General features: G+C 42.3%; 1 protein-coding gene across 2 annotated transcripts in view; it reads right to left on the bottom strand.

Annotated features, from left to right (window-relative positions):
* Window positions 1-241: 241 nt before the first annotated feature.
* Window positions 242-27,011, bottom strand: part of ccdc13 (coiled-coil domain containing 13) — a 74,913-nt gene continuing 48,143 nt past the window's right edge. For both annotated transcript variants that reach the window (XM_073055007.1, XM_073055008.1), the window contains 5 exons: window positions 23,341-23,424; window positions 21,252-21,371; window positions 8,025-8,179; window positions 5,031-5,133; window positions 242-745 (listed from right to left, as the gene is read on the bottom strand). In XM_073055007.1, the coding sequence (XP_072911108.1) occupies window positions 592-745; window positions 5,031-5,133; window positions 8,025-8,179; window positions 21,252-21,371; window positions 23,341-23,424 (616 nt within the window). In that variant the 3' untranslated portion in view covers window positions 242-591. The remainder of the gene's footprint in view (window positions 746-5,030; window positions 5,134-8,024; window positions 8,180-21,251; window positions 21,372-23,340; window positions 23,425-27,011) is intronic.

The raw sequence follows: 27,011 nt of genomic DNA, 5'->3' as shown, positions 1-27,011 counted from the left end.
TTTCTTCAGAGTACACCGGTAATGTAACGTTGACACACAATGATAAATGGGACATTGAGTTCATTTTAACAATAATTGTGGCATCAATTCAAATATCAGCCTCTCTTCATGCAGGTGTGTGGTTTCTTTTGTCTGCTACATTCTCCGTGCCACCGGTTTGATCAGTTAACATTTGGAAAAAAGCCTTTTGGCTATCTAACAAAACAAAAGCATTGTAAGGCAACCTGGAGAGAGTCAGATGCTGTAACAGGAGAAATGCACAGACGCTTTTAATGGCAGACCGCTTTTGCATGATTTCGACTGCTAATTGATTTGAAATATAAAAGAGAAAAGCAAGCCAAATAGCTGTATATAACACCCATTTAGCCCAGTCTAGTCAGCAACAGTCCAAATGAACGTGCTACAAAAGGAAAATGTCAGAGATACTCAGTAGTCAGGTTGATATCAGATTTCCAGCATCTGCACTTGTTGCTTTTCAGTGACATGTTACTGAATTGGCTTTGGTCTTTCCTCTTTTCACTGCTAGTTCTCAGATGCAAGGTATTTTAGCCATCTCCAAACCAACATCATGGTTCATTTGAAGTAGTGGAGTTAATTCTTTTTATGCTGTCGAAGAGCTTGTAGGAAGACCTGCTTCACTTGACTCAACATATCATGATACAATTTCAGATCCTCTTCTTTGGCCTTTGAAGTGCTGTGCAAGCCTGTCTTTAAGGCCTCATTCTCGTCTATCTGTATGGCGAGTCTGAAATCAGAAAGGTGCCACAGTTTAACACTTAGCTTAGGTTGGTGGAATTTCTTTCAAAGCCCGCGGAGAGTATTACAGTATAACAGAGGTTTCTCATAAAGCACAGAAACAGGCCCATCAACTCACTAATTCTGCATCCACCACCACCCACCTACTTACACTAATCCCATTTTAATCTCACCATAAACCACAGAAGCGCAATTAGGCCATTCGGCCCATTGAGTCTGCTTCTCCATTTCTTCATAGCTGATTTATTCTCTCTCTCAACTCATTTTCCTGCCTTCTCACAGTAACCTTAGATGCCCTTACTAATCAAGAACCTATCAACCACTGCTTTAAATATACTCAATGACTTGGCCTCCACAACTATCTGAGGCAATTAATTCCACAGATTCACTGCTCTCTAGCCAACAAAATTCCTCCTACCTCTGATCTAAAAGAACGTCCTTCTAATAGGATGGCAGAATATAGTATTAATGGTAAGACTCTTGGCAGTGTGGAGGATCAGAGGGATCTTGGGGTCTGTGGTTGACTTTGTGGTTAAGAAAGCATACAGTGCATTGGCCTTCATCAAACATGGGATTGAGTTCAAGTTCTGAGAGGTAATGTTACAGCTATATAGGACCCTGGTCAGACCCCATTTGGAGTACTGTGCTCAGTTCTGGTCGCCTCACTACAGGAAGAATGTGGAAACCATAGGAAGGGTGCAGAGAAGATTTACAAGGATGTTGCCTGGATTGGAGAGTATGCTTTATGAGAACAGGTTGAGTGAACTTGGCCTTTTTTCCTTGGAGCGACAGAGGATGAGAGGTGACCTGATAGAGGTGTATAAGATGATGAGAGGCATTGATTGTGTGGATAGTTAGAGGCTTTTTCCCAGGGCTGAAATGGCAAGCACGACAGGGCACAGTTTTAAGGTGCTTGGAAGTAGGTACAGAGGAGATGTCAGGGATAAGGTTTTTATGCAGAGAGTGGTGAGCACGTGGAATGGGCTACTGGCGGTGGTGGTGGAGGCGGAAATGATAGGGTTTTTAAGAGACTCCTGGATAGGTATATGGAGCTTAGTAAAATAGAGGGCTATGGGTAACCCTAGGTAATTTCTAAAGTAAGGACGTTTGGCTCAGCATTGTGGGCTGAAGGGCCTGTATTGTGCTGTAGGTTTTCTATGTTTCTAATGTTTCTATGTTTAATCTGAGCTGTGCTCTCTCGTTCTAGACTCCCCCTCTTGGGAAATATCCTTTCCCCATTTACTCTATCTGGGCCTTTCAATATTCACTAGGTTTCAGTGAGATACCCCCTTCATTCTTCTAATCACTAGTAAGTACAGGCCCAGAGCCATCAGACATTCTTCATACGTTAACCTTTTCACTCTCAGGATCATTCTCATGAACTTCCTCTGGGCCCCCTCCAATCACTATGTCCTGATCAAGCCTTGGCCAAGATTCTACTATTCAACTGCACACTAAGGGTATCTAGTTAACCTGGTGACCTGCATGTCTTTGGGATATGGGAGGAAAGCAGAGCACCCAGAAGAAAGCCACAGAGGCAAAGGGAGAATGTGCACAGTCTGTAGAGACAGCAGGATTAAACCCAGGTCACTGGAACGGTATGGGGGCAGCTCTACCAGCTGTGCTACTGTGTCTTTCATTGTGACATCCTGCCATCCCTCTAGGGAAAGATGAAAGTGGAACTAATTGGATGACTTTATCAAAGAGCTAGCAAAGCTACAATTCACAAATCCCTCACTCTGTGTCATTCTGATATTCCATTTGTTAGAGTCATAGAGCCATAGAACAGTACAGCACAGAAACAGGCCTTTTCGCCTATCTAGTCCCTGATGAACTATTTAAACTGCCTAGTCCTATTGACCCGTATCTGGATCATAGCCCTCCATACCGCTCCTATCCATGTACTAACCCAAACTTCAGGCATCAAAGGATATGGTGAGAAGGCAGGTGTATGGGGTTGAGTGGGATCTGGGATCAGCCATGACGGAACGGCAGAACAGACTCGACAGGCTGAATGGCCTAATTCTGCTCCTGTGTCTCATGGTCTTAAACGTTGAAATCAAAATTGCATCTGCCACTTACGTTAGCAGCTTGTTCCATAATCTCATCATCCTCTGAGTGAAGTTTCCCCTCAAACCAGGAGTTCCCAACCTTTTTTATGCCATGGACCAATACCATTAAACAAGGGGTCCATGGACCCCAAGTTGGAAACCCTTGCCTTAAACATTTCACCTTTCACCCTTAACCCATGGCCTCTAATTGTGGTCTCACCAAAGCTCAGTGGAAAAAACCTGCTTGCATTTATCATATCTATACACCTCATACATACATCTGTACCTCCCTCTGCAATTAGATCCTTGATTTCCTAAACCGGAAGACCACAATCTGTGCGGACTGGTGATAACATCTCCTCTGTGCTGACAATCAACACTGGTGCATCTCAGGGATGTCTGCTTAGCCCACTGCTCTATTCTCTCTATACCTATGACTGTGTGGCTAGGCATAGCTCAAATACCGTCTATAAATTTGCTGATGATACAGTCATTGTTGGTAGAATCTCAGATGCAGACAAGAGGGCAAACAGGAGTGAGATATGCCAACTAGTGGAGTGGTGTCACAGCAACAATCTGGCACTCAATGTCAGTAAAACGAAGAGCTGATTGTGGACTTCAGGAAGGGTAAGACGAAGGAACACATACCAATCCTCAAAGAGAGATCAGAAGTGGAGAGAGTGAGCAGTTTCAAGATCCTGGGTGTCAAGATCTCTGAGGACCTAACCTGGTCCCAACATATCGATGCAGCTATAAAGAAGGCAAGACAGTGACTATACTTCATTAGGAGTTTGAAGAGATTTGGTATGTCAACAAATACACTCAAAAACTTCTATAAATGTACTGTGGAGAGCATTCTGACAGGCTGCATCAGTATCTGGTATGGGGTGAGGGGGCTACTGCACAGGACCGAAAGAAGCTGCAGAGAGTCGTAAATTTAGTCAGCTCCATCTTGGGTACTAGCCTACAAAGTACCCAGGACATCTTCAAGGAGCGGTGTCTCAGGAATGCAGCGTCCATTATTAAGGACCTCCAGCACCCAGGGCATGTCCCTTTCTCACTGTTACCATCAGGTAGGAGATACAGAAGCCTGAAGGCACAAACTCAGCAATTCAGGAACAGCTTCTTCCCCTCTGCCATCCGATTCCTAAATGGAAATTGAACCCTTGGACACTACCTAATTTTAAAAAATATATATTATTTATTTTTTATGCACAATTTTAATCTATTCAATATATGTATACGGTAATTGATTTACTTATTTAATTTTTTTTCACAATCCATAATAATACATTATATTATGTATTACATTGAACTGCTGCTGCTAAGTTAACAAATTTCATGACACATGCCAGTGATAACAAACCTGATTCTGGTTCTGATTCCTTGTAACAGTCTGCGATAAATCTACCAATTTGTTTCTCTAAATCCCATGGACTGTAGGGTGGTCTTTAATATAGCCCTCTAACATGGTCGTACGGTTCTTATTCCTGATTTCCACCTCTAAAGCCTCACAAATCAAGTTCTCCAGTCTGTCCTGACTGGTGATGCCACTCCTCCCCCTTTGTTCCTCCTGCTCTATCACGTGTAAAACAACGGAACCCCAGAACACTGAGCTGCCAGTCCTGTCCCTCATGCAAGCAAATCTCACTAATGGCTACAAATCATAATTCCACTGGTATTATCCGTGGCTCTGAAGCAGTCTGGATCCCACTGTGATTACTACTTGGTTACATTAAGATAACAGGTAGCCGAACCTCCACTCTGACTTGAGTTGCATCAGTTCAAATGGAGCAAACATTTGAATGGGTAAAATGTTTAACCCAAAACAAAGGACCATCACCAGCAAACTAACAAACAGATAAATCAAGTAATGAATGAATCAGTCAATCTATCAAGAATTGTGATTGAAAATATCAATCCCAGTCTTTAAATGACACCAAAATTGTTTTTATTGAACATTTGCCCTTTTCCAAGTGCCATACTGTAGAAAATGAAGAGGCCCTGTAGCTATTCATTAGTTGTTTTGTGGAAAAATACGTGAATATTTCTACTTTTTTTTCCCAGCACTTTCTATTTTATAATTTATATACCATGTTGGCTCAGTTTTCCTTATCCAACACTTCCATTACTAACACATTACAGAGAGCAAGAAGCTTGACATGCTGGTAACTGTCATCATTAATGCATTTTGACTCAGGAAGAAGTTAAGCAACTTCTTACCGTGTATTCAGTTCTTCTAGTTGTGCCTCCAAACTTAAAGCTGAAGGTTTCCCTGGAGACGGGTCACCACTGCCACACAGACGGCTGGTAGTGTTGGACAAACCTTTGTTTAGTGAAACAGAAAGCTGTATGAGTTTTATCTTAGAGTCTTAGAAACATTAGAAATGAAACTGGATGTAAGTGTGAATGCAAAACAGCCAGCAGTTCACTGATCGCCTGTTAGCACTGTTCATATTTAAAACAAAATCAATATAATTATTAAATTTCTGTTCAATGCTCAAAGCTAGACACTAACTCTGTGATGAAAGGTCTTTCACCTGAACTGTTAACTGTGTTTCTCCTTCCACAGGTGCTATCCGTCCGCCAGCAAATTCAACATTTGCATTTAGATTTAACATTTTCAGTTTTAAATTAAAATCTACTTGTAAGGTAAAGGCAAAGTTCAATTACAACAGCAAGTGTTGGAAACTCACAGCTGGAATTTCACTTAACCTTTATGATACAGAGTTACAGACTGCTACAGCACAGAAACAGGCCCTTCAGCCCATCTAGTCCATGCCAAACTATTAATCTGCCTAGTCCCATCAACTGCACCCAGATCATAGCCCTCCGTACCCCTCCCATGCACGTACCTATTCAAATTGACCTTAAATGTTGAAATTGAACCTGCATCCACCACTTCTGCTGGCAGCTTGTTCCACACTCTCACCACCCTCTGAATAAAGATGTTACCCCTTAGGTTCACCTTTCACCCTTAACCCATGACCTTTCATTCCAGTCTCACCCAACCTCAGTGGAAAAAGTCTGCTTGCATTTACCCTATCTATACCACTCATTGTTCTGTACACTACTATCAAATCTCTCCCATTCTTCTAAGCTTTAGTCCTAACCTATCCATCCTGTCCCTGGCAACAGCCTTGTCAATTTTCTCTGCACTCTTTCAACGTTCTCCATGCCATGTCGTTATCAACTATTATTTTAAGGCCCACATTTTCTTTTTCAGGCGGTAGGCTTTGCTGGAAAGACTAACATTTGCGGTGCATCTTTAATTACTCTTAAGAAGGAGTTACTGAGCTGCAGCATCTGTGTTATCATGTTGAGTGCATTTAACTGCCTAGAATGTTCACTGAACTCTCCAACCCTCTGCTGGCAAAAAGTAATAGGAACTGAAACCATTCAAAGATTACTATTAAATAGAAGCTTAGACCTGTGGAAAGAAGAGTACAGCTGGCAGCACCAAAGTTAGTGGCAGCAAGGGGCAGCAGTGTAAGCATTTAAGGAAAATACTTAATGCAAGGTGCTGACTATACAGGCTCCACAACAACCAGCTAGAGTCAGACTCTAATTGACACAGAAGTCAGCCACCATAGAGTAGGAGGATCTTGCCATCGTAGACCTTGATTACAAGATTTTTTTTTAAACTAGTGATGTCAATAATATCTTTCCAACATCTAACACAGGTGTTCCTAATCTGGGGTCCTTGGACCTCTCTGTTAATGGTAGGGCTTCTAGCAATAAGAAAGGTTGGGAACCCCTGTTCGAATCTCTCTGCAAAGGTCAGGTATAACATGCACATAAAGGGCATTACTGCAACTAGCAGTTAAGTTTACTTTAAATTACTTTGCTCTCCTTGTCCAGACCAATGTGTTTAAAGGCATGAACTTATTTTAAAACCATTTTTGATGCATTTCCAGAGATTCTTAACATCAGATTTTAGTCCAGCTTGACTGGTCATTTAATTAGATTGTGATTGATTTTATCAATACAAATTCCTTGCCTCACTTCCAGTCCCCTAAGTTTCTTACCTAACAGAAAAACAATTTTATTTCTGAAATTTAAAAATTAACTCTAGATAGCAACTTTTTGGAGGCAGAGTTCTCAAAACCCATGCCTCGAGATGTGAAGAGGTGCTGCCTGACATCACAACAGAACGGTCTAAGTTCCAATTTCGGAGCGATGTCTATCATTTCAGAGAAATATTTTCTAAGATATTTAAACAATTTTATTGGATAGACATGAGAGGCTTTGCAGATGCTGGAAATCAAGTAACACACACAAAATGCTGGAGGAACTCAGCAGGCCAGGCAGCGTCTATGGAGAGGAATAAAGAGTCAATGTTTTGGGCTTGGAACCTTCATCAGCACGTTTGTACATTCTCCCCATGACCATGTGGTTTCCTCCGGGTGCTCTGGTTTCCTCCCACATTCCAAAGGTATATGGGTTAGTATGTTAATTGGTCTCATGGAGTGTAATTGTGCAGCATGGGCTCGTTGGGCAAGGAAGGTTTGTCTCTGTGCTGTATTTCTAAATAAAACTTTACAATAACAGTACAAATAACTAGAATTCTTCGACAGGAGTTCAGTGAGACCCTCTCTGTGATCTCCGCTGCTCTCTAACCCTTCAACCATGTGCTCACCAAGAATTGCTACCACAGCATTCTAATTTCTCGCTCACTTCTTCTCTTCTTATCTGCCCATCGCCTCCCTGTTTCCCCTCCTTCCCTTTCTCCCATGGTCCACTGTCCTCTCCTATCAGATTCCTTCTTCAGCCCTTTACCTCTTCCACCTATTCCCTCCCAGCTTCTTGCTTTCTCCCTCCCCTATCCACCTACCCCTTCACCTATCCCCTCCCAGCTTCTTGCTTTCCCACCTACCCCTTCACCTATCATCTGCCAGCTTCTATTCCTTCCCCTCCCCATCTTCTTATTCTAGCTTCTTTCCCTTCCTTTCCAGTCTTGAGAAGGGTCTCAGCCCAAAGCATTGACTGTTTAGGTCCCTCTATAGCCCCTGCCTGTTCCTCCAGCATTCTGTGTGTGTCGCTCAGCTTTTCGGTGTAACTTCACGGTATGCAAGTTTCACCATCAGTATGAAACTCAAGCACAGCACAAAAGGGAACAAAAGAAACAATGGTTCCTATTACAAGTGGAATGGAAGGCTGAGACTGAGAAACTTATTTTCCTTCCCAAGCTACTTAATATCAACCAATGCACTTAACTTGTTTTGTTCTTATTAGCGAGCTTGTTGACATCTTGATTCCTTCCCATGTCCAGTTTGGCTTTTCCAAGTTGTTGCTCTAAGGTTACAGACCACCGCCGCTGTTCTTGAAGCTTCTGCTCAGCCTCCAATACCTTGTCATTGCTCTCTTTTAACCTGACACATAGTCAGAATCACAATCAGTATCGCTGACATATATCATGAAATCCATTGTTTTGAGACAGCAGTAGGAGGAGCACTCCAAGGAAAAATGGTGAGCAGCCAGAAGTCTTGGTACATATTGGCACCAGTGACATAGGTAGGAATAGCAAAAATCAAGTTGGTGCTGGATCCTAAGAGAGAGAATTTGTAGAATGCCTACTAGATGGCTTTTTAGAGCAGCTTGTGGTTGAGTCCACTAAGGGATCAAATATTCTGGATTAGATCTTGTTTAATGAACCAGATTTCATTAGGGAGCTTAAGGTAAAGGAACCCTTAGGAACCAGTGATCATAATATGATAGAATTCATCCTGCAATTTGAGAGGAAAAAGCTATGTCAGGTGTATCAATATTACAGTGGAGTAAAGGGAATTATAGAGGCTTGAGAGAGAAGCTGGCCAAAGTTCATTAGAATGGGACACTAGCAGGGATGATGTTATGGGTGGAGTTTCTGTGAGCAATTTGTAAGGTGCAGAATAGATACATCCCAAGGAAGTAGTATTCTAAAGGCAGGATGATGCAATCATGGTTGACAAGGGAAGTCAAAGACAGCATCAAAGCAAAACTGAGGGTATATAATAGAGCAAAAATTAGTAGGAAGTTAGAGGATTGGGAAGCTTTCAAAAAACAACAGAAGTCAACTAAAAAGCCACAAGGGGGAAAAAGATAAAATATGAAGGCAACTAGCCAATAATATCAAAGAGGATACCAAAAGTTTTTCATGAATGTAAAGAGTAAAAGAGGGGTGAGAGTAGATTTTGGACCACTGGAAAATAATGCTGGGGAGGAAGTGACAGGAGACAAGGAAATGGCAGACAAGCTGATTAAGTGATTTGCATTTAGCGTTCACTGTGAAAGACACTGGCAGTTCGAGAGTTTCGGGGTAGATGTGAATGCAGTTGCTACTACTAGGGAGAAGGTGCTTGGTAAACTGGAAGGTCTGAATGTAGATAAGTCACCTGGACCAGATGGACTACATCCCAGGGTTCTGAAAGAGGTGGCTGAAGAGAGATCGTGGAGGTATTAGTATTGATCTTTCAGGAATCACTAGATTCTGGAATGGTTCCAGAAGACTGGAAAATTGCAAAAGTCACTCCACTCTTTAAGAAGGGAGAGAGGCAGAAGAAAGGAAATTATAGGCTAGTTAGCCTGACCTTAGTGGTTGGGAAGACATTGGAATCGATTGTTAAGGATGTGGTTTCAGGGGACTTGGAGGCACATGATAAAATAGGCCAAAGTTAGCATGGTTGCCTCAAGGGAACATCTTGCCTGGCAAATCTGTTGGAATTATTTGAGAAAATAACAAACAGGATTGACAAAGGATAATCATTGTGGGTGTTGTGTATTTGGATTTTCAGATGGCCTTTGACAAGGTGTCACACATGAGGTTGCTTAACAAGATAAGAGCCCATGGTATTACAGGAAAGATACTGGAATGGTTAGAGCATTAGATGATTGCAGGGTGAGAATAAAGGGAGCCTTTTCTGATTGGCTGCCGGTGACTAGTGGTGTTCCACAGGGGTTGGTGTTGGGACCGTTTCTTTTTATGTTGTATGTCATGGATTTGAATGATGGAATTGATTGCTTAACGGCCAAGTTTGCAGACAATACGAAGACAGGTGGAGGGATAGGAAGTGTTGAGGAAGCAGAGAGGCTGCAGTAGGACTTAAGACAGATTGGGAGAATGGGCAAAGAAGTGGCAGATGGAATAGAGTGTCAGGAAGTGTACGGTCATGCACTTTGGTAGAAGAGATAAAAGCTAAACAGGGAGAAAGTTAAAAAAAATCTGAGGGTCAAAGGGACTTGGGTGTCCTCGTGCAGGGATCCCTGAAGATTAATTTGCAGGTTGAGTCCATGGTGAGGAAGGCAAATGCAACGTTAGCATTCATTTCCAGAGGACAAAAATATAAAAGCAAGGATGTAAGGCTGAGGCTTTATGAAGCACTGGTGAGGCCTCACTTGGAGTATTGTTTTGAGCTTCTTATTTATGAAAGGACGTGCAGACATTGGAGAGGGTTCAGAAGAGGCACATGAGAATGATTCCGGGAATGAAAGGGTTATGAGGAGCAAATTGATGGCTCTGGGCTTGTATTCATTGGAATTTTGAAGAATGAGGGGTGATCTCATTGAAACTTATTGAATATTGAAAAGCCTAGATAGAGCGGATATGGAGAGGATGTTTCCTATGGTGGAGGAGTCTAGGACCAGAGGGCACAGCCTTAGAATACAGGACATCCATTTAGAATGGAGACGAAAAGGAATTTCTTTAGCCAGAGTGTGGTGAATCTGTGGACTATGTTGCCACAGACAACTGTGGAGACCAGTCATTGGGTGTATTTAAGTCAGAGGTTGATAGGTTCTTGATTAGTCAGGGTGTGAAAGGTTACAGGGAAAGGCAGGAGAATGGGGTTGAGAGGGAAATGGATCAGCCATGATGAAATGAAGTAAAATAAACAAATAGTGCAAAAAGAAAGCAAAATAGTGAGGTAGTGTTCATGGACTCAGGGGCTGCTCAAAATCTGAAGATGGATGGGAAGAAACTGTTCATAAAATATTAAGTGTGCATCTTCAGGCTCCTATAACTCCTCCCTAATGGCAGTAATGAGATAAGGGCATGTCCTGGATGGTGAGGGTCCTTCATGATGGACCCCACCTTTCTGAGGTACTGCATTTTGAAGATGTCCTCAGTGGTAGGAAGGCATGTGCCCATGATGGAGCTGGCTATGATCCTATGCATTGGAGCCTTCATACCAGACATTGATGCAACCAGCTAAAATGCTCTTCACGTACATCTGTGGAAATTTGCTAGAGTGTTTGGTGACATGCTAAGTCTGCTCAAACTCCTAATGAATATTGCTGCTGGCATGCTTTCTTCGTACTTGCATCAAAACGTTGGGCCCAGGATGGATCTTCTAAGCAGTTGACAACTAGAAACTGCTCACCCTTTTCACAAAGTCAAGGATCCAGTTGCAGAGGGAAGGACAGAGGCCTAGGTTTTAAAGCTTGTTGATTAGTAATGAGGGGATGTTGGTGTTAAGCACTAAGTCGTAATCAGTAAACAGCCACAGGTAGGCTTTGCTGTTGTCTAAGTGGTCCAAGGCCGAGTGGAGTGATGTTGGCATCATCTCTTTAAAGCTAGACAGGATTCTCTAATTAAACATTAAACTACAAAATGAACACAATACCTGTAATGTTTCAAAACCATAAAAGACACTTCACAACATCGTTATCCAACGTAAACCAGAACTAATTCTATTATGGCAGTTAACCAAATTTGGCCAAAATCTTGGTTATGGAAGAGCAATTACATAGCACATAGAACAATATATTCAGCCCACTGTGCTGTGTCAGTGTTGATTCCAATTTATACTAAATGTCCTCCTCCTGTGTATCATCCATATCCCTCCATTCTCTTCACATTCATGTGTCTAAAAGCTTCCTAAACTCCATCAAATTGTTTACTTCTACTTCTACCCTGATTATCCAATCTACTACTACTACTCTCTGCGGTTAAAAAAATTACTTTCCCCTCATATTGCCTTAAACTTCCCCCTTCCCTCTAAACTTAAAAGCCTGTCTTCTGGTGTTTTGACATTTCTATACTGGTCAAAAGATACTGGCTGCCTACTATTCATGTCTCTCATAATCTTATTAACTCTTTCTCAGCCTCTGATGCTCCAGAGAAAACAATCAAAGTTTGTTTAACCTCCCCTTATGGTAGATGCGTCCCTAATCCAAGTAGTATCATGGTGAACCTCTTCTGCACCCTCTCCGCAGTCTGTACATCATTCCTATAACGGGGTAACTTGAACTGCGACAGTATTCCGAATGGTGTCTGACTGAAGTTCTATATATTGAAGCTGGCTTCCTTACTTACACTCAACACTCCTTCCATTGAAGGCAAGTATTTCTATGCACCTTCCTTACCACCTTATCCACTTCAGTAGTGGATTATGGACTATGGATTTACGACCTGCTTTTTTATGGCCTACCATTAACTATATACTTACTCATTTTGTTTGTCCTCCCAAATTGCAACACTTCAGACTTGCTTGGATTAAACACCATCTGCTACTTCTCCAACCATGTCTGTAACTGATCTCTATTCCCACTTTATCCTTTGACATTCCTTTGCACAGTCCATAACTCCACCAATCTTGATGTCATCCACAAACTTGCTCCATCTGCAAAAGGGAGGGTTTTCCCTGTGGCCAATCATTTTAATGCCACTCACCATTCCCATTCCGACATGTTGGTCAGTGGTCTCCTCTACTGCTACGATGAAGCCACTCTTAGGTTGGAGGAAAAATACCTCATATTCTGTTTAGGTAGATCCAACCTGATGGTATGAACATCAATTTCTCCAACTTCAGTTAATTTCTCCCTCCCCCCTCTGTTTTTCCACTCCCTATTCTGGGTTTCCACATACCCCTTCTCTTCTCATCATCTGTGTAACATCTGCTACTGGTACCTCTCCTCCTCCCCTTTCTCTCATGGTCCACTCTCATCTTCCTTCTTCGTCAGCCCTTTACCCTTTCCACCTATCACCTCCCAGATTCTCATTTCATTCTCCCTCCCTCACCCACTTACCTTCCCCCTCACCTGGCTTCACCTATCACCTACCAGCTTGTACTCCTTCCCCTTCCCCACCTTCTTATTCTGGCTTCTTCCCACTTCCTTTCCAGTTCTGATGAAGGGTCTCGACCTGAAACATTGCCTCTTTATTCCTTCCTATAGATGCTGCCTGACCTGCTGAGTTCCTCCAGCATTTTGTGTGTATTACAAAGCACCTACCTACATGGTCATCCAAATCATTAATATATATCACAAACAGCAGAAGTACTAGGACTGATCCCTGGGGAACAGCATTGGTCACGGACCTCCAGCCACAATAATAGCCTTCCACCCTTTTCTCTCTGTCTTCTATGAGCAAGCCTGTTCCAAATCCAAACTTGCAATTTAGCCTGAATTCCACTGATCCTTCATCTTGTGAGTCAATCTACCATGAGGGACCTTATTAGTAGAAAGAGGTCTGGAATGTGAGATGTTGGATGAGAAAATGGCTGCAACAGAGGAAGTATTATCTGTTTAGCGTGTTTGAAATTAGGTAAACTGCCAGCTCCAGTCCAAGTATATGCCTGATATTTAAAGGAAGTGAGGGAGCATCTTTTTAAGCTGCTTTGACTATAGGACAGATAGGGTAAACAGTGAGAATCTGACATAGCTAGTGTGGACAGAATCTATTTCCTAGGAAAATAGTATCAAGAGAGGGAGTTTAAAGGAATGTGTCTTTGTTTTCTCCACACAGTGAGTGGTGGGTGCCTGGAACAGGCTGCCAGGGGTACTGATCAAAGCAGAAATGGCATTTCAGAGGCTTTTAGATTTAGACACATGAACATGCAGGGAATGGAGCAGTTTGGATTATGTGGAGACAAAAATAGATCTAGTTTAACTCAGCATTGTGTTTGGCGTTGGCATCAAGGAGCAAAAAACCTGTTCCTATGCTATAGTGTTCTGTGTTTTATGTTCCACTAGAAGATCAGAGAACCCTTAATGTACCTATTTTTTTTTTAAAAGATGGGATAAACCAAGGAATTATAATAAAAAATGAAAATGCTGAGAGAACTTAGTAGGTCATGTCACTGTGGAGAGGGATAATGATTATGTTGATGACCTTTCTTCAATTCCCTGGGGTCAGTACTCAGTGCCTTACTGTTTCTAGTAATATATTAACAAATTCAACTCAATGAAAGGGAAAAAGAAAGTTTGCAGAGAGTTTCACTCTCTATAGATCCTGCCTGACCTGCAGAGTATTTTCAGCAGTTTCTGTTTTTAATCACGTGGATGTTTTCAGGGCTCTTGTCCCACCTGGAAAATGGGGTTTCATATGCCAGGCTGCAGTTATAGACTTTAGATCAGCATTTAGCACCATGCCCCAGAAGCAGGTGGGGAAACTGTTCTCGCTGGAACTCAACCCTCCCTCTGCAACTGGATCCTGGACTTAATGGAAAGGCCAGTGTCAGTCTGTGTGGGCAGCAACGTCTTTAGTCCCATTACACTGAGCACTGGCGCTCCCCATGGCTGTGTGCTCCAGCCACTGCTGTTCGCATGACTATGTCGCAGGATTCAGCTCAAACTGTGCTATCAAGTTTGTGGATGATACAACAGAGGTTGGCCTCATCAACAACAATGATGAGATGGAGTACAGACAGGAAGTGGACTAGTGTGAGAAGAACAACCCAAGTCCGAACATGGAGAAGAGCAAGGAAATCATTGTGGACTTCAGGAAGGTGCAGATGAACTATCCCCCTCTGAAAATACATGGCCCCTCCATTGCGAGACTTAAATGCACCAAGTTCCTGTGAGTTCACATCACGGATTACCTCACCTAGTCCCTTAATATCACCTCCCTGAACAAGAAAGCACAGCAGTACCTCCATTTCCTAAGGAGATTGAGGCAAGCAAGCCTCCACACCCCATTCTTAACTGAATTTTATAGGAGCATCATTGAGACTGCCTGATAAGCTTCATCTCCATCTGGTATGGGAGCAGCCGAGCATCAGACTGGAAGACTGTGAGAACAGCTGAGAGGATCATAGAGTCTCCCTACCACCCATCAGGAACATTTATCAGGAGTGCTACATACTTAGGGCCTTTAGTATTATCAAGGATCTCACCCATCCATACAGCATTCCGGAGACTCTGATGCATAAAAATACTTAATGAATACTTTGCTTCAGTATTCACTGTGGAAAAGGATCTAGCGATTGTAGGGATGACTTACAGCGGACTGAAAAGCTTGAGCATGTAGATATTAAGGAAGGGGATGCGTTGGAGCTTTTGAAAAGGATCAAGTTGGATAAGTCACCGGGACCAGACAAGATGTACCCCAGGTTACTGTGGGAGCCTCTGGCGATGATCTTTGCATCATCAATGAGGATGGGAGAGGTTCCAGAGGATTGGGGGTTTGCGGATGTTGTTCCCTTATTCGAGAAAGGGAGTAGGGATAGCCCAGAAAATTACAGGCCAGTGAGTCTTACTTCAGTGATTGGCCAGTTGATGGAGAAGATCCTGAGAGGCAGGATTTATGAGCATTTGGAGAGGTATAATATGATTGGGAATAGTCAGCATTGCTTTGTCAAAGGTAGGTCGTGCCTTACGAACCCGATTGAATTTTTGAGGATGTGACTAAACACATTGATGAAGGTAGAGCAGTAGATGTAGTGTATATTGATTTCAGCAAGGCATTTGATAAAGTACACCATGCGTGGCTTATTGAGAAAGTAAGCAGGCATGGGATCCAAGGGGACATTGCTTTGTGGATCCAAAAGTGGCTTGCCCACAGAAGGCAAAGAGTGGTTGTAGACGGGTCATATTCTGCATGGAGGTTGGTCACCAGTGGAGTGCCTCAGAGATCTGTTCTGGGACTCCTTTTCTTCATGATTTTTATAAATGACCTGGATGAGGAAGTGGAGGGATGGGTTAGTAAGTTTGCTGATGACACAAATGTTGGGGGTGTTGTGGATAGTGTAGAAGGCTGTCAGAGGTTACAGCGGGACATTGATAAGATACAAAACTGGGCTGAGAAGTGGCAGATGGAGTTCAACCCAGATAAGTGTGAGGTGGTTCATTTTGGTAGATCAAATATGATGGCAGAATATAGCATTAATGGTAAGACTCTTGGCAGTGTGGAGGATCCGAGGGATCTTGGGGACTGAGTCCATAGGACACTCAAAGTTGCTGCGCAGGTAGACTCTATGGTTAAGAACGCATATGGTGCACTGGCCTTCATCAATCGTGGGATTGAGTTTAGGAGCCGAGAGGTAATGTTGCAGCTATATAGGACCCTGGTCAGACTCCATTTGGAGTAATGTGCTCAGTTCTGGTCGCCAAACTACAGGAAGGATGTGGAAGGCATAGAAAGAGTGAAGAGGAGATTTACAAGGATGTTGCCTGGATTGGGGAGCATGCCTTACGAGAATAGGTTGAGTGAACTCGGCCTTTTCTCCTTGGAGTGACGGAAGATGAAAGGTGACCTTATAGAGGTGTATAAGATGATGAGAGGCATTGATTGTGTGGATAGTCAGAGGCTTTCTCCCAGGGCTGAAATGGCTAGCACGAGAGGGCACAGTTTTAAGGTGCTTGGAAGTAGGTACAGAGAAGATGTCCGGGGTAAGTTTTTTTACTCAGAGAGTGGTGAGTGCGTCAATGGGCTGCTGGTGATGGTGGTGGAGGTGGAAACGATAGGGTCTTTTAAGAGTCTCCTGGATGAGTACATAGAAAAATAGAGGGCTATGGGTAATCCTAGGTAATTTCTAAGGTAAGGACATGTTCAGCATAGCTTTGTGGGCCGAAGGGCCTGTATTGTGCTGTTGGTTTTCTATGTTTCTGTTTCTAAAACAAGAATGGTCAGGATGGGAAACAGTTTCTTGCTTCAGGCCTTAGGCTCTGAACTCTGCTGCATCACATTTGTAGTGTCACCTTACAATATTTAATCTAAGCCCTTTGTTTATTTGAGGATTGTGCTCTATGTTTTATGAGGAAAGGTTGAGCAAGCTAGGGCTTTTCTGTTTGAAGTGAAGGAGGATAAGCAGTGTCTTGATAGAGGTGTACAAGGTGATAAGAGACATAGATACAGTGGACAGTCAGAGACACTTGCTCAGGACAGAAATGGCTAATACCAGTGGGGATAATTTTAAGATGTTTGGAGAAAAGCGGGGGGGGGGGGGATGTCAGAGGTAAGTTTTTTTACACTGAGAGTGGTGGGTGCATGAAGCATGCTGCCTGGGTTAGTGGTACAGGCATATACACTAGAGGTAGTTAAGAGACTCTTACAAAAGCATATGGATGAAGGAAAAATGGAGGGTTATGTAGGAGCAAAGGGCTCGATTGATGTTAGGGTAGGTTAAAGGGTCAGGACAACATCATGTGCGAAATGGCCTGTACTGTGCTGTACTATTCTGTGATCTATGGTAGCATTGCATTCACCCATGAAAATGGAAAATGGAGAACATAGAACATAGACCAATACAGTACAGGAACAGGCCCTTCAGCCCACAATGTTGTCCCAAACCAATTAATAATCAAATGGCCAACCAAACTAATTCCTCTGCCTACACAATATCCATATCCTTCCGTTTTTCTCACATTCACGCACCTATCTAAACATCTCTTAAAAGTTCCTACTGTATCTACCTCTACCCAAGCAGTGCATTCCAGGCACCCACCACTCTGTGTAAAATACTTGCCCCTTACATCTCCTTTAAAATTACCTCCATCACGTTAGACGCATGTCCTCCGGTAGTAGCCATTTCAATCCTGGGAATCTATTAAGAGTTTTTCGAGGAAGTTACCAGGAAAGTGAATGAAGGGAAGGCAGTGGTTGATGTCTACATGGACTTCAGTAAGGCCTTTGACAAGGTCCCGCATGGGAGGTTAGTTAGGAAGATTCTGTCACTAGGTATACATGGAGAGGTAGTAAATTGGATTAGACATTGGCTCAATGGAAGAAGCCAGAGAGTGGTATTGGAGGATTGTTACTCTGAGTGGAGGCTTGTGATTAGTGGTGTGCCACAGGGATCAGTGTTATTGTTATAACAGTGTTATTGTTATAAGTCCATTGTTATTTGTCATCTATATCAATGATCTGGATGATAATGTGGCAAATTGGATCAGCAAATTTACTGATGATACAAAGATTGGAGGTGTAGTGGACAGTGAGGAAGGTTTTCAAAGCTTGCAGAGGGATTTGGACCAGTTGGAGGAATGGGCTGAAAAATGGCAGATGGAGTTTAATGCGGACAAGTGTGAGGTATTGCACTTCGGAAGGTCAAACCAAGGTAGAACATACAAGGTAACTGGTAGGACACTGAGGAGTGCAGTAGAACAGAGGGATCTGGGAGTACAGATACATAATTCCCCAAAAGTGGCGTCACAAGTAAATAGGGTTGTAAAGAGAGCTTTTGGTACATTGGCCTTTATAAATCGAAGTATTGAGTATAAGAGTTGGAACATAATGGTGAGGTTGTATAAGACATTGGTAAGACCGAATTTGGAATATTGTGTGCAATTTTGGTCACCTAATTACAGGAAGGCTATTAATAAGGTTGAAAGAGTGCAGAGAAGGTTTACAAGGATGTTGCAGGGACTTGAGAAACTGAGTTACAAAGAAAGGTTGAATAGGTTAGGACTTTATTCTCTGGAGCGTAGGAGAATGAGGGGTGATTTGATAGAGGTGTATAAAATTATAATGGGTATAGATAGAGTGAATGCAAGCAGGCTTTTTCCACTGAGGCCAGGGGAGAAAAAAACCAGAGATCATGGGTTTAGGGTGAAGGGGGAAAAGTTTAAAGGGAACATTAGGGGGCGGGGGGCTTCTTCATGCAGAGAGTGGTGGGAGTATAGAATGAGCTGCCAGATGAAGTGGTGAATGCGGGCTCACTTTTGACATTTAAGAAAAACTCGACAGGTATATGGATGAGAGGGGTTTGGAGGGATAAGGCCCAGGTGCAGGTCAGTGGGACTGGGCAGAAAAATGGTTCGGCACAGCCAAGAAGGGCCAAAAGGCCTGTTTCTGTGCTGTAATGTTCTATGGTTCTAAAAGATACTGTCTGTCTACTCTATCTATGCCTCTCATTATCTTATAAACCTCCATCAGATTTACCCTCAGCCTCCTCCTCTCCAAGGAACAGAATCCAAGTTTGTCCAGCCTCTTGTTGTTGCACATGACCTCATGACCTCTGATCCAGGTAGCATCATGGTAAACCTCTTCTGCACCCTCTACAAGGTCCTTCCTATAATGGGGCGACCAGAACTGTATGCTATACACCAGAGACAGCCTAACAGTTTTAGAGTTTATAAATCTGCAACATATCTTCCTGACTTTTGAACTCAGTGCCTTGACTAATAAAGGCAAGAATGGCAAATGCCTTCTTAACCACCCTATCAAACTGTGTACCACTTTCAAGGAGCAAAGAACTTGGACTCCAAGGTCCCTTTACTTATTGACCCATAACAGTGTGTCGATTTATATTTGACCTACCACGGTGCAACACTTCACATTTGTCCAGGTTAAACTGCGTTAGTCATTTCTCCACCCATATCTGTGACTGATCTATACCATGCTGTGTTCTTTGCCAGTCTTCTATTTTATCACAACACCACTAGTCTTTGTATCATCTGCATTTTACTAACCCACACATCTACATTTTCATCCAGGTCATTTATATACATCACAGAAAGCAGAGGTTCCAATACAGATCCCTGCAGAACACAATGAATCATAGACCTTCAGCTAAGTCCCTTCAATCACTACCCTGTCTTCCATGGGCAAGCCAGTTCTGAATCTAAGCAGCCAATTTACCAAGGAATTAATTTTCTTGATGAGCCTCTCATGTAGTAAGGCATCTTGTCAAATGCCTTACTAAAAATCCCTGTAGACAATATCCACCACTCTACTTTCATCAACCATCCTTGTCACCTCGTCCAGAAGCTCAGTCAAGTAAGACAGATTGCCTTGTACAAAGCCATGCTGGCTCTCCTCCCTAATTAGGCTATGGTTTTCCAAATGCTCATAAATCTTATCCCTATAAATTCTCTCCAGTAACTTACTGACGCGAGACTCACCCCACTATAGTTTCCAGGATTATCCCTTGTTCCCTGCTTGATAGTTACATGGAGCTTAGAAAAATAGAGGGCTATGGGTAATCCTGGGTAATTATAAGGTAAGGAAATGTTTGACACAGCTTTGTGGGCCAAAGGGCTTGTATAGTGCTGTAGATTTTCTATGTTCTATGTCTATGTTCTAATAGAACAACATTTGCTAACAATAGCAACTGACCAGTTCAACAGGACTTTGCCCTTGACTAGAGAGGACACAATAATATTGGTCAAGGCCTCAACAATCTCTAGCCTCTCTCAATAACCTGGGCATATCCTATCAGGCTCTGGGGAATTATCCACCTTAATGCTCTTTAAGAGACCCAACACTATCTCCTCTTTTACCTTGAAATGCCCTAGTATATCAATACACTCGACACTGATCTCTCTATCCTCCACATCCTCTCCTTGGTAAATACTGATGTAAAGTACTCATTAACGACCTCACTCACATCATCCGCATCCAAACAAATGTTCCCCCTTTTATCCTTGAGTTGTTCTACCCTCTCCCTGGTTATCCTCTTGCTCTCAATGCCTTGGGGTTCTCTTTAATCCTACTTGGCAAGGACTTTTCATGGTCTCTCCTGGCTTTCCGAATTCACTTCGAGTTCTTTTCTGGAAATTTCACCACAGTTCTGACTTGTAGATGATGAAAAGGCTTAGGAGAGCCAGGAAGTAAGTCAATAGTGCAAGTTAACCAGCCTCTGACCTGCTCTTGCACCTGCAGTACTTAGGTACTGATTCAGTTAATTTTCTGTTAACTAATATGCTAGGGCATTTCAAGGTATAGGAAGAGGTAAAGAGCATTAAGATGGACAAGTCCCCAGGGCCTGATGGGATATGCCCAGGTTATTGAGAGAGGCAGGATATTGTTGGGGCCTTGACCAATATTATTGTGTCCTCTCTAGTCAAGGGCGAACTCCCAGAGGACTGGCGAGTACTCTTTTCATTATTCCTCTTGTGGTGGAGTCCAGAACCAGAGGGCCCAGCCTCAGAATACAAGGGTGTTCCTTTAGAACAAAGATGAAGAGGAATTTCTTTAGCCAGAGGGTGGTGAATCTATGGAATTCATTGCTGTGGAGTACAAGTAATAGGGTATATTTAAAGCAAAGGATGATAAATTCTTGATTAGTAAGGGCATCAAAGATTACAGCAAGAAAGCAGGAGAGTGGGGTTGAGAAGGATAACAAATCAGCCATGATGGAATGGTGAAGCAGACTCAATGGGCTGAATGGCCTAATTTGCTCTTATGTCATGACCCTCTGGTCACTGATGATCTCCATCTCCAGGATGTTGATATGAGGGACTGGTAAAACTATTGAATGTCAAGGAGATGGTCACTGCTTGGCACTTTCATGGTCTTATTCTTACCTCTTCTGCAGGATGGTAACCAGTTCTGCTAGTTTGTCCCTTTCTACCTCTGCAGCTTGGTAAAGAGCCTTGAACTCTGTGCACTGTAACTGTAGAGCTTTCACATCAATCCCATTCACACTGCGGAAGAAAAGTAAGATGTTAAAAATCTAGCATTTCATTCCTTTTAAATTCTTTCTGTGTTATTTAAATTTACACATCCTCTTTTTGTTCCTTTCCACCTAATAGTACAGTAAAACAAACTGGAGAATTGAATTGACCTAATAATAGAATTAAATTGGAAACATAGAAGACTTATTAGAACCTCCAGTCTTCTATATCTGCAATTTAATTCTGTTATTAATGCAGTACAGATGTCACCGTGAGGACAGTATATAGCAACAAACAATCTGCCGGAGGAACACAGCAGGTCGAGCAGCAGCTGTGGTGGGAAAGGAATTGTCAATATTTCGGTTTTCATGGGATACAAAGACAGTGAAGGGAAGTCCTGAGGAGGAATATGTGGTCGTGATATAGTCTTGGTAAGAATGTGGTCGAAGAGCCAAAGAACAGTAGAAACTCATAAACACAAAAGATTCTGCAGATACTAGAAATCCAAAGCAAGTGCTGGAGGAACTCAGCAGGTCAAGATGTTATGTGGAAGAAGAAATTCATGTGTGGTTTCAGCCTGAAATGTTGACAATTCCTTCCCCCCCACAGATGCATGGGTAATTCTTTTTCCTCCCCATCATTGAGCAGATCTACACAGAGCATTGTCACAGAAAACGAGCATCCACCATCAGGGACCCCCACCACTCAAGCCATGCTCTCTTCTCACTGCTGCCATCAGGAAGGAGGTACAGGAGTCTCTGGACTCACACCAAAGTTCAAAGTGCAAAGTTAGAACAACAGAGAATTTGAAGGTATCGACGATCATCTTCAATGTTACCTTTGGTCCCCACCAGACACACAGCTTTCACTTGTGGCTCCAAGTAGCTGTTTGCATGCGACAGTGGCCACACCCCAGTACACCGGTTCGACAGGTGGGCTAAATCAGGTGAGGGTAACCAGTGGGTCTCATACCCTGGTGAAATAGGGACATGCCTGTCCCAGCATGCAAAGTCTGTTTCGGCAGACTGGGTATTTGATATCTACAATGAGATCCAAAGGCAAAGAAGGCAGTTCTGCAATGCTTTGTAGAGAGTGAAGGGCATGACGAGGCACAGAAGTAGTCATGGGCCATCCACTTCAATAAAGGAACCAAGGAAGACCCCATCTGTGACATCTACTCGTACCACTAGACCCAGTCTTCCGAGGTCAAGAGTGGAACTGCCCCAGTCTTTTCCCGCACAGATTTCCTGTTATCGTTGTTAATAATGGTCAACCACCAGTAGTATTGGTAGTGCTCTAATTTGTTCTGTATTTCATTTAAAAGCATAATTTACTGCTCAGTTAAACAGTAGTGTGTCTTTTTTATACCTTTTAAACTATTTCCATGAAACTTCGGCTAATTGGGTCAAAATGTACTGGTGTCCAATTAACCGAAATCCACTGTATCAAGATTCAAGATTGTTTATTGTCATCCATTTGTACACAAGTGTAAAGGAGAACAAGTCCAAGTTTAATTGTTATTCAACAATACACATGAATACAAACCAAACTGTTCCTTCGGGGTCAAGGTGCAATACACAGTATCAACAGTCACACAGCACAAGGCATATGTAGCACATATAATTACAATAGAAGAAAAAACATAAAGTCACAAAAAAAATATCCACGTCCCTGAGTGTCATGGCTTCTAGATTACAGATCAACACAATCCAACTTGCAAATAATTGCAAAAACTTTGAAACACTAAGAATTTAAAACTAGCACCATTATTGAGAGCTGAAAAAGTCACTGCGTCTCTGCGCAGTGTCATCTTCAGTACCCTACTATACTTCCTGATTATGCTCTTTTTTTTAATATTGAAGTGACAGCTGATCCAAAAAAATCTAAGTATTCTGCCGTTTCACTTTTTGCTGGAGCTAACACTTGTACAGTAACAAGCTTGAAATTTCAGACCTACATATTCAAAAAACAAAACACTTTTAAACAAAAGTGAACAAACCTGGCTGTCCTTCCTGTAGCACTTCCGGAGCAAAGTTGTGTGCCAGCTGATTCAATCAAGGTATGACCCATTTTGGACACCGAGCTGTTTCAGATAAGGAAGATAATAAGTTAAGTTCCAGATAAACTGTGAGTCCAAAAATCTGATGTTTGTCAAAAGGATGTGGAAGCACGGGAAAGTTTACAAGGATGATAATAGAAAAGTGAATGGCCAACTGGACTCCTTGCTTCTTGGGAAGGTTTGAGCTAATCTAAAAGGGTTCTGGAAAATAATGGAAGATTTTCATATAAAAGATACAGAGAGAATGTTTCATGTCATGAAGAAGAATCTCCATGCCATCAGTATAAGGAAATCACCAGGAAATTCACTTGGGAGATCTGATGAAGCATAGAAACACAAACACCAATGTCAGGACTATAGCTCAGCATTTAATACCATCACTCCCATAATCTTAATTGAGAAGTTACAGAACCTGGGCCTATGTACCTCCCTCTGCAATTGGATCCTCGACTTCCTAACTGGAAGACCACAATCTGTGCAGATTGGTGATAGCATCTCCTCCTTGCTAACAATCAACACTGGTGTACCTTGGGGGTGTGTGCTTAGCCCACTGCTCTATTCTCTCTTATTTTTTTAATCTTTCTTCTATAATTATGTATTGCATTGAACTGCAGCTGCTAAGTTAACAAATTTCACGACACATACCGGTGATGATAAACCTGGTTTTGTTTCTGAAAAAAACTAGTTATTATTCTGTTGAAGAGATAAATCAAGAGCACAGAAGTTCCTGGACGTGAGATCTTCCACAAGGCAGAATATAACAACTTGTCTTTGATATTCAATTGCATTACCATTTCTGAGTCTTCCCACCATCAATCTTTCAGAAGATAACCATTGATTAGAAATTCAGACAAACCAGCCACATAAATTCTGTGGTTACAAGAGTAGCTCAGAGGCTTAGTAACATGCAGTAATGATCCTGATCAAAGAGTGGAGAAACTGGAACTCACTGCTATAGATAATAGTTACAGCAAAGCATTTAGATGCATTTAAGCAGAGGTCGAACAAGAACATCAGAAAGATGAGGATAGAGGAGTATACTGGTAGATTTCAGTGAGTTAAGATGAAAGGAACTAAAAGGGAGCAGAGACATCATGGCCATAAACACTCAGTGGCTGCTTTATTAGGTACACAAGTACATCTGCTCATTAGTTCAACTACCTAATCAGCCAATCATGTTATAGAAACTTATAGCATAAAAACATGCAGACATGGTCAAGAGGTTCAGTTGTTGTTCAAACCAAACATCAGAATGGGGAAGAAATGTGATTTGAGTGACTGACTGTGGATGTTTGTTGGTGCCAGATGGGGTGGCTTGAGTATCTCAGAAAAAACTCCTTGGATTTTCATGCACACAGTCCAGAGTTTACAGAGAATGGTGTGATAAACAAACAAAAAAAGAATCCAGTGAGCAGAAGTTCTGTAGCCATAAACACCTTGTTAATGTTGAACTCTATAAGGCACTCATGAGACCACACTTGGAGTACTGTGTGCAGTTTTGGGCTCCTTATTTTAGAAAAGATATACTGACATTGGAGAAGGTTCAGAGAAGATTCATGAGAATGATTCCAGGAGTGAAACGGTTACTGTATGAGGAACGTCTGGCAGCTCTTGGGCTATATTCCCTGGAGTTCAGGAGAATGAGGCGGGATCTCATAGAAACATTCCGAATGTTAAAAGCCCTGAACAGGTTAGATATGGCAAAGTTATTTCCCATGATAGTGGAGTCTAGGACAAGAGGGCATGACTTCAGGATTGAAGGATGTCCATTTAGAACAGAGATGCAGAGAAATTACTTTAGTCAGAGGGTGGTAAATCTGTGGAATTTGTTGCCACGAGCAGCTGTGGAGGCCAAGTCATTGGGTGTATTTAAGGCAGAGATAGATAGGTTCTCAATTAGCCAGGGTATCAAAGGGTATGGGGAGAAGGCAGGGGTGTGGGGATGACTGGGAGAATTGGATCAGACCATGATTGAATGACAGAGCAGACTCAATGGGCCAAATGGCCTACTTCTGCTCCTATATCTTATGGTCTTAATGAGAGAGGCCAGAGGAGAATGGCCAGACTGGTTCAAGCCTACACAAAAACGACAGCAACTCAAATAACCACGTGTTACAACAGATGAGCACCTCCAAACGCACATGTCAAACTTGAAGTAGATTGGCTTCAGCAGCAGGATGCAGGAACATACAGGAGATACCTAATAAGGTGGCCACTGAGTGTATACTAGATGGTTCTACAAGAAAGTTTTGTTAATTACTGGGTTTTCAGTTTTATTAATATTTAGGCTTCCACTCAACTTTACTCTGATTCAGATATGTTAATTTTGCTACAATCAAGTCAAGTCAAGTCACTTTTATTGTCATTTCGACCATAACTGCTGGTACAGTACATAGTAAAAATGCTTCACTTAATGCAGATAAAACAAGTGGAAACACGAATTTCACTACAGATGTCAATTATACTGCTCCTATAATAGCCAACATGTGCTCTTAGTAGGTTAGGACTGGCCTCCTTACGTTTTTTCACATTTATTACTAGTACATGATGTGAAAAATGTTTTCAGTACATCGCAAATACATAAAAATATTATAAACTATGAGCGAAAGAAGTTGCTTCTGAATTATTGAGTGTGGGTCTCAAGGCTCCTGTACCTCCTCCCTGACGGTAATAACAACTGCATTCTTTCTCCTCTCCAATTGATGTTTTTTTCTGCTGTGAGACATATGAGCTGGCCACCTAGAAAGAAGTGGTTGTTGAATTTGAAAATCAGTCAGGGCTACTATTTCAGCCTCAGCTTCTGAATCAAATGCCACTCCATTTTGACTGACAAGCTCTTCAGGACAGATTCAGCTGGAAGCCACTCAGACAGATGATAGTGGTCTGTTATTTAAGCTGATTGACCTAGGCTCTCACCTGAAGCACTCTAGTTAGTCTCTACCATTTGATGATAGTGATGATGTTGCCCACAAAATAAACACAGGTCAACTCCTTGAGCGTACACATAATGGCCACTTCATTACGTACCTCCTGAACCTAATAAAGTGGACACTGAGTGTATGTTCATGGTCGTTAGCTGCTGTAGCCCATCCACTTCAAGGTTCGACGTGTTGTGCATTCAGAGATGCTCTCCCGCACACCACTGTCATAACACGTGTTTATTTGAGTTACTGTCGCCTTCCTGTCAGCTTGAACCAGTCTGGCCGTTCTCCCCTGACCTCTCTCATTAACAAAGCATTTTCACCCACAGAACTACCACTCACTGGATTTTTTGTTTTTGTTTTCGCACCATGTTGCACCATCTTCATACGTTGATTACTGCTTCATGATTGGCTGATTAGATATTTGCACGAACGAACAACTGTACAGGTGTACCTAATAAAAAGGCCACTGAGTGTATGTTTAAAACTGGGGTGTACCAGGATCTGGAGTATGGGGTTGCATTCAACTGTAGACTACACCAAGCTCCCAGCATCAGGCAGGCAATGTAACATAGGAAGGGAATGGAAAGTGAGGGAAACAGTCACACTGATTTACTGTTAAACCACAAGATATAGGAGTGGAGTTAAGCCATTCAACCCACCGAGTCTTCTCCTCTATTAACTGAAATT

Source organism: Hemitrygon akajei, chromosome 8, assembly GCF_048418815.1.
Source record: "Hemitrygon akajei chromosome 8, sHemAka1.3, whole genome shotgun sequence".
NCBI classification, from domain to species: domain Eukaryota; kingdom Metazoa; phylum Chordata; class Chondrichthyes; order Myliobatiformes; family Dasyatidae; genus Hemitrygon; species Hemitrygon akajei.
Note: the sequence above shows the minus strand (reverse complement) of the source record. Positions and strands in the feature narration are given on the sequence as shown.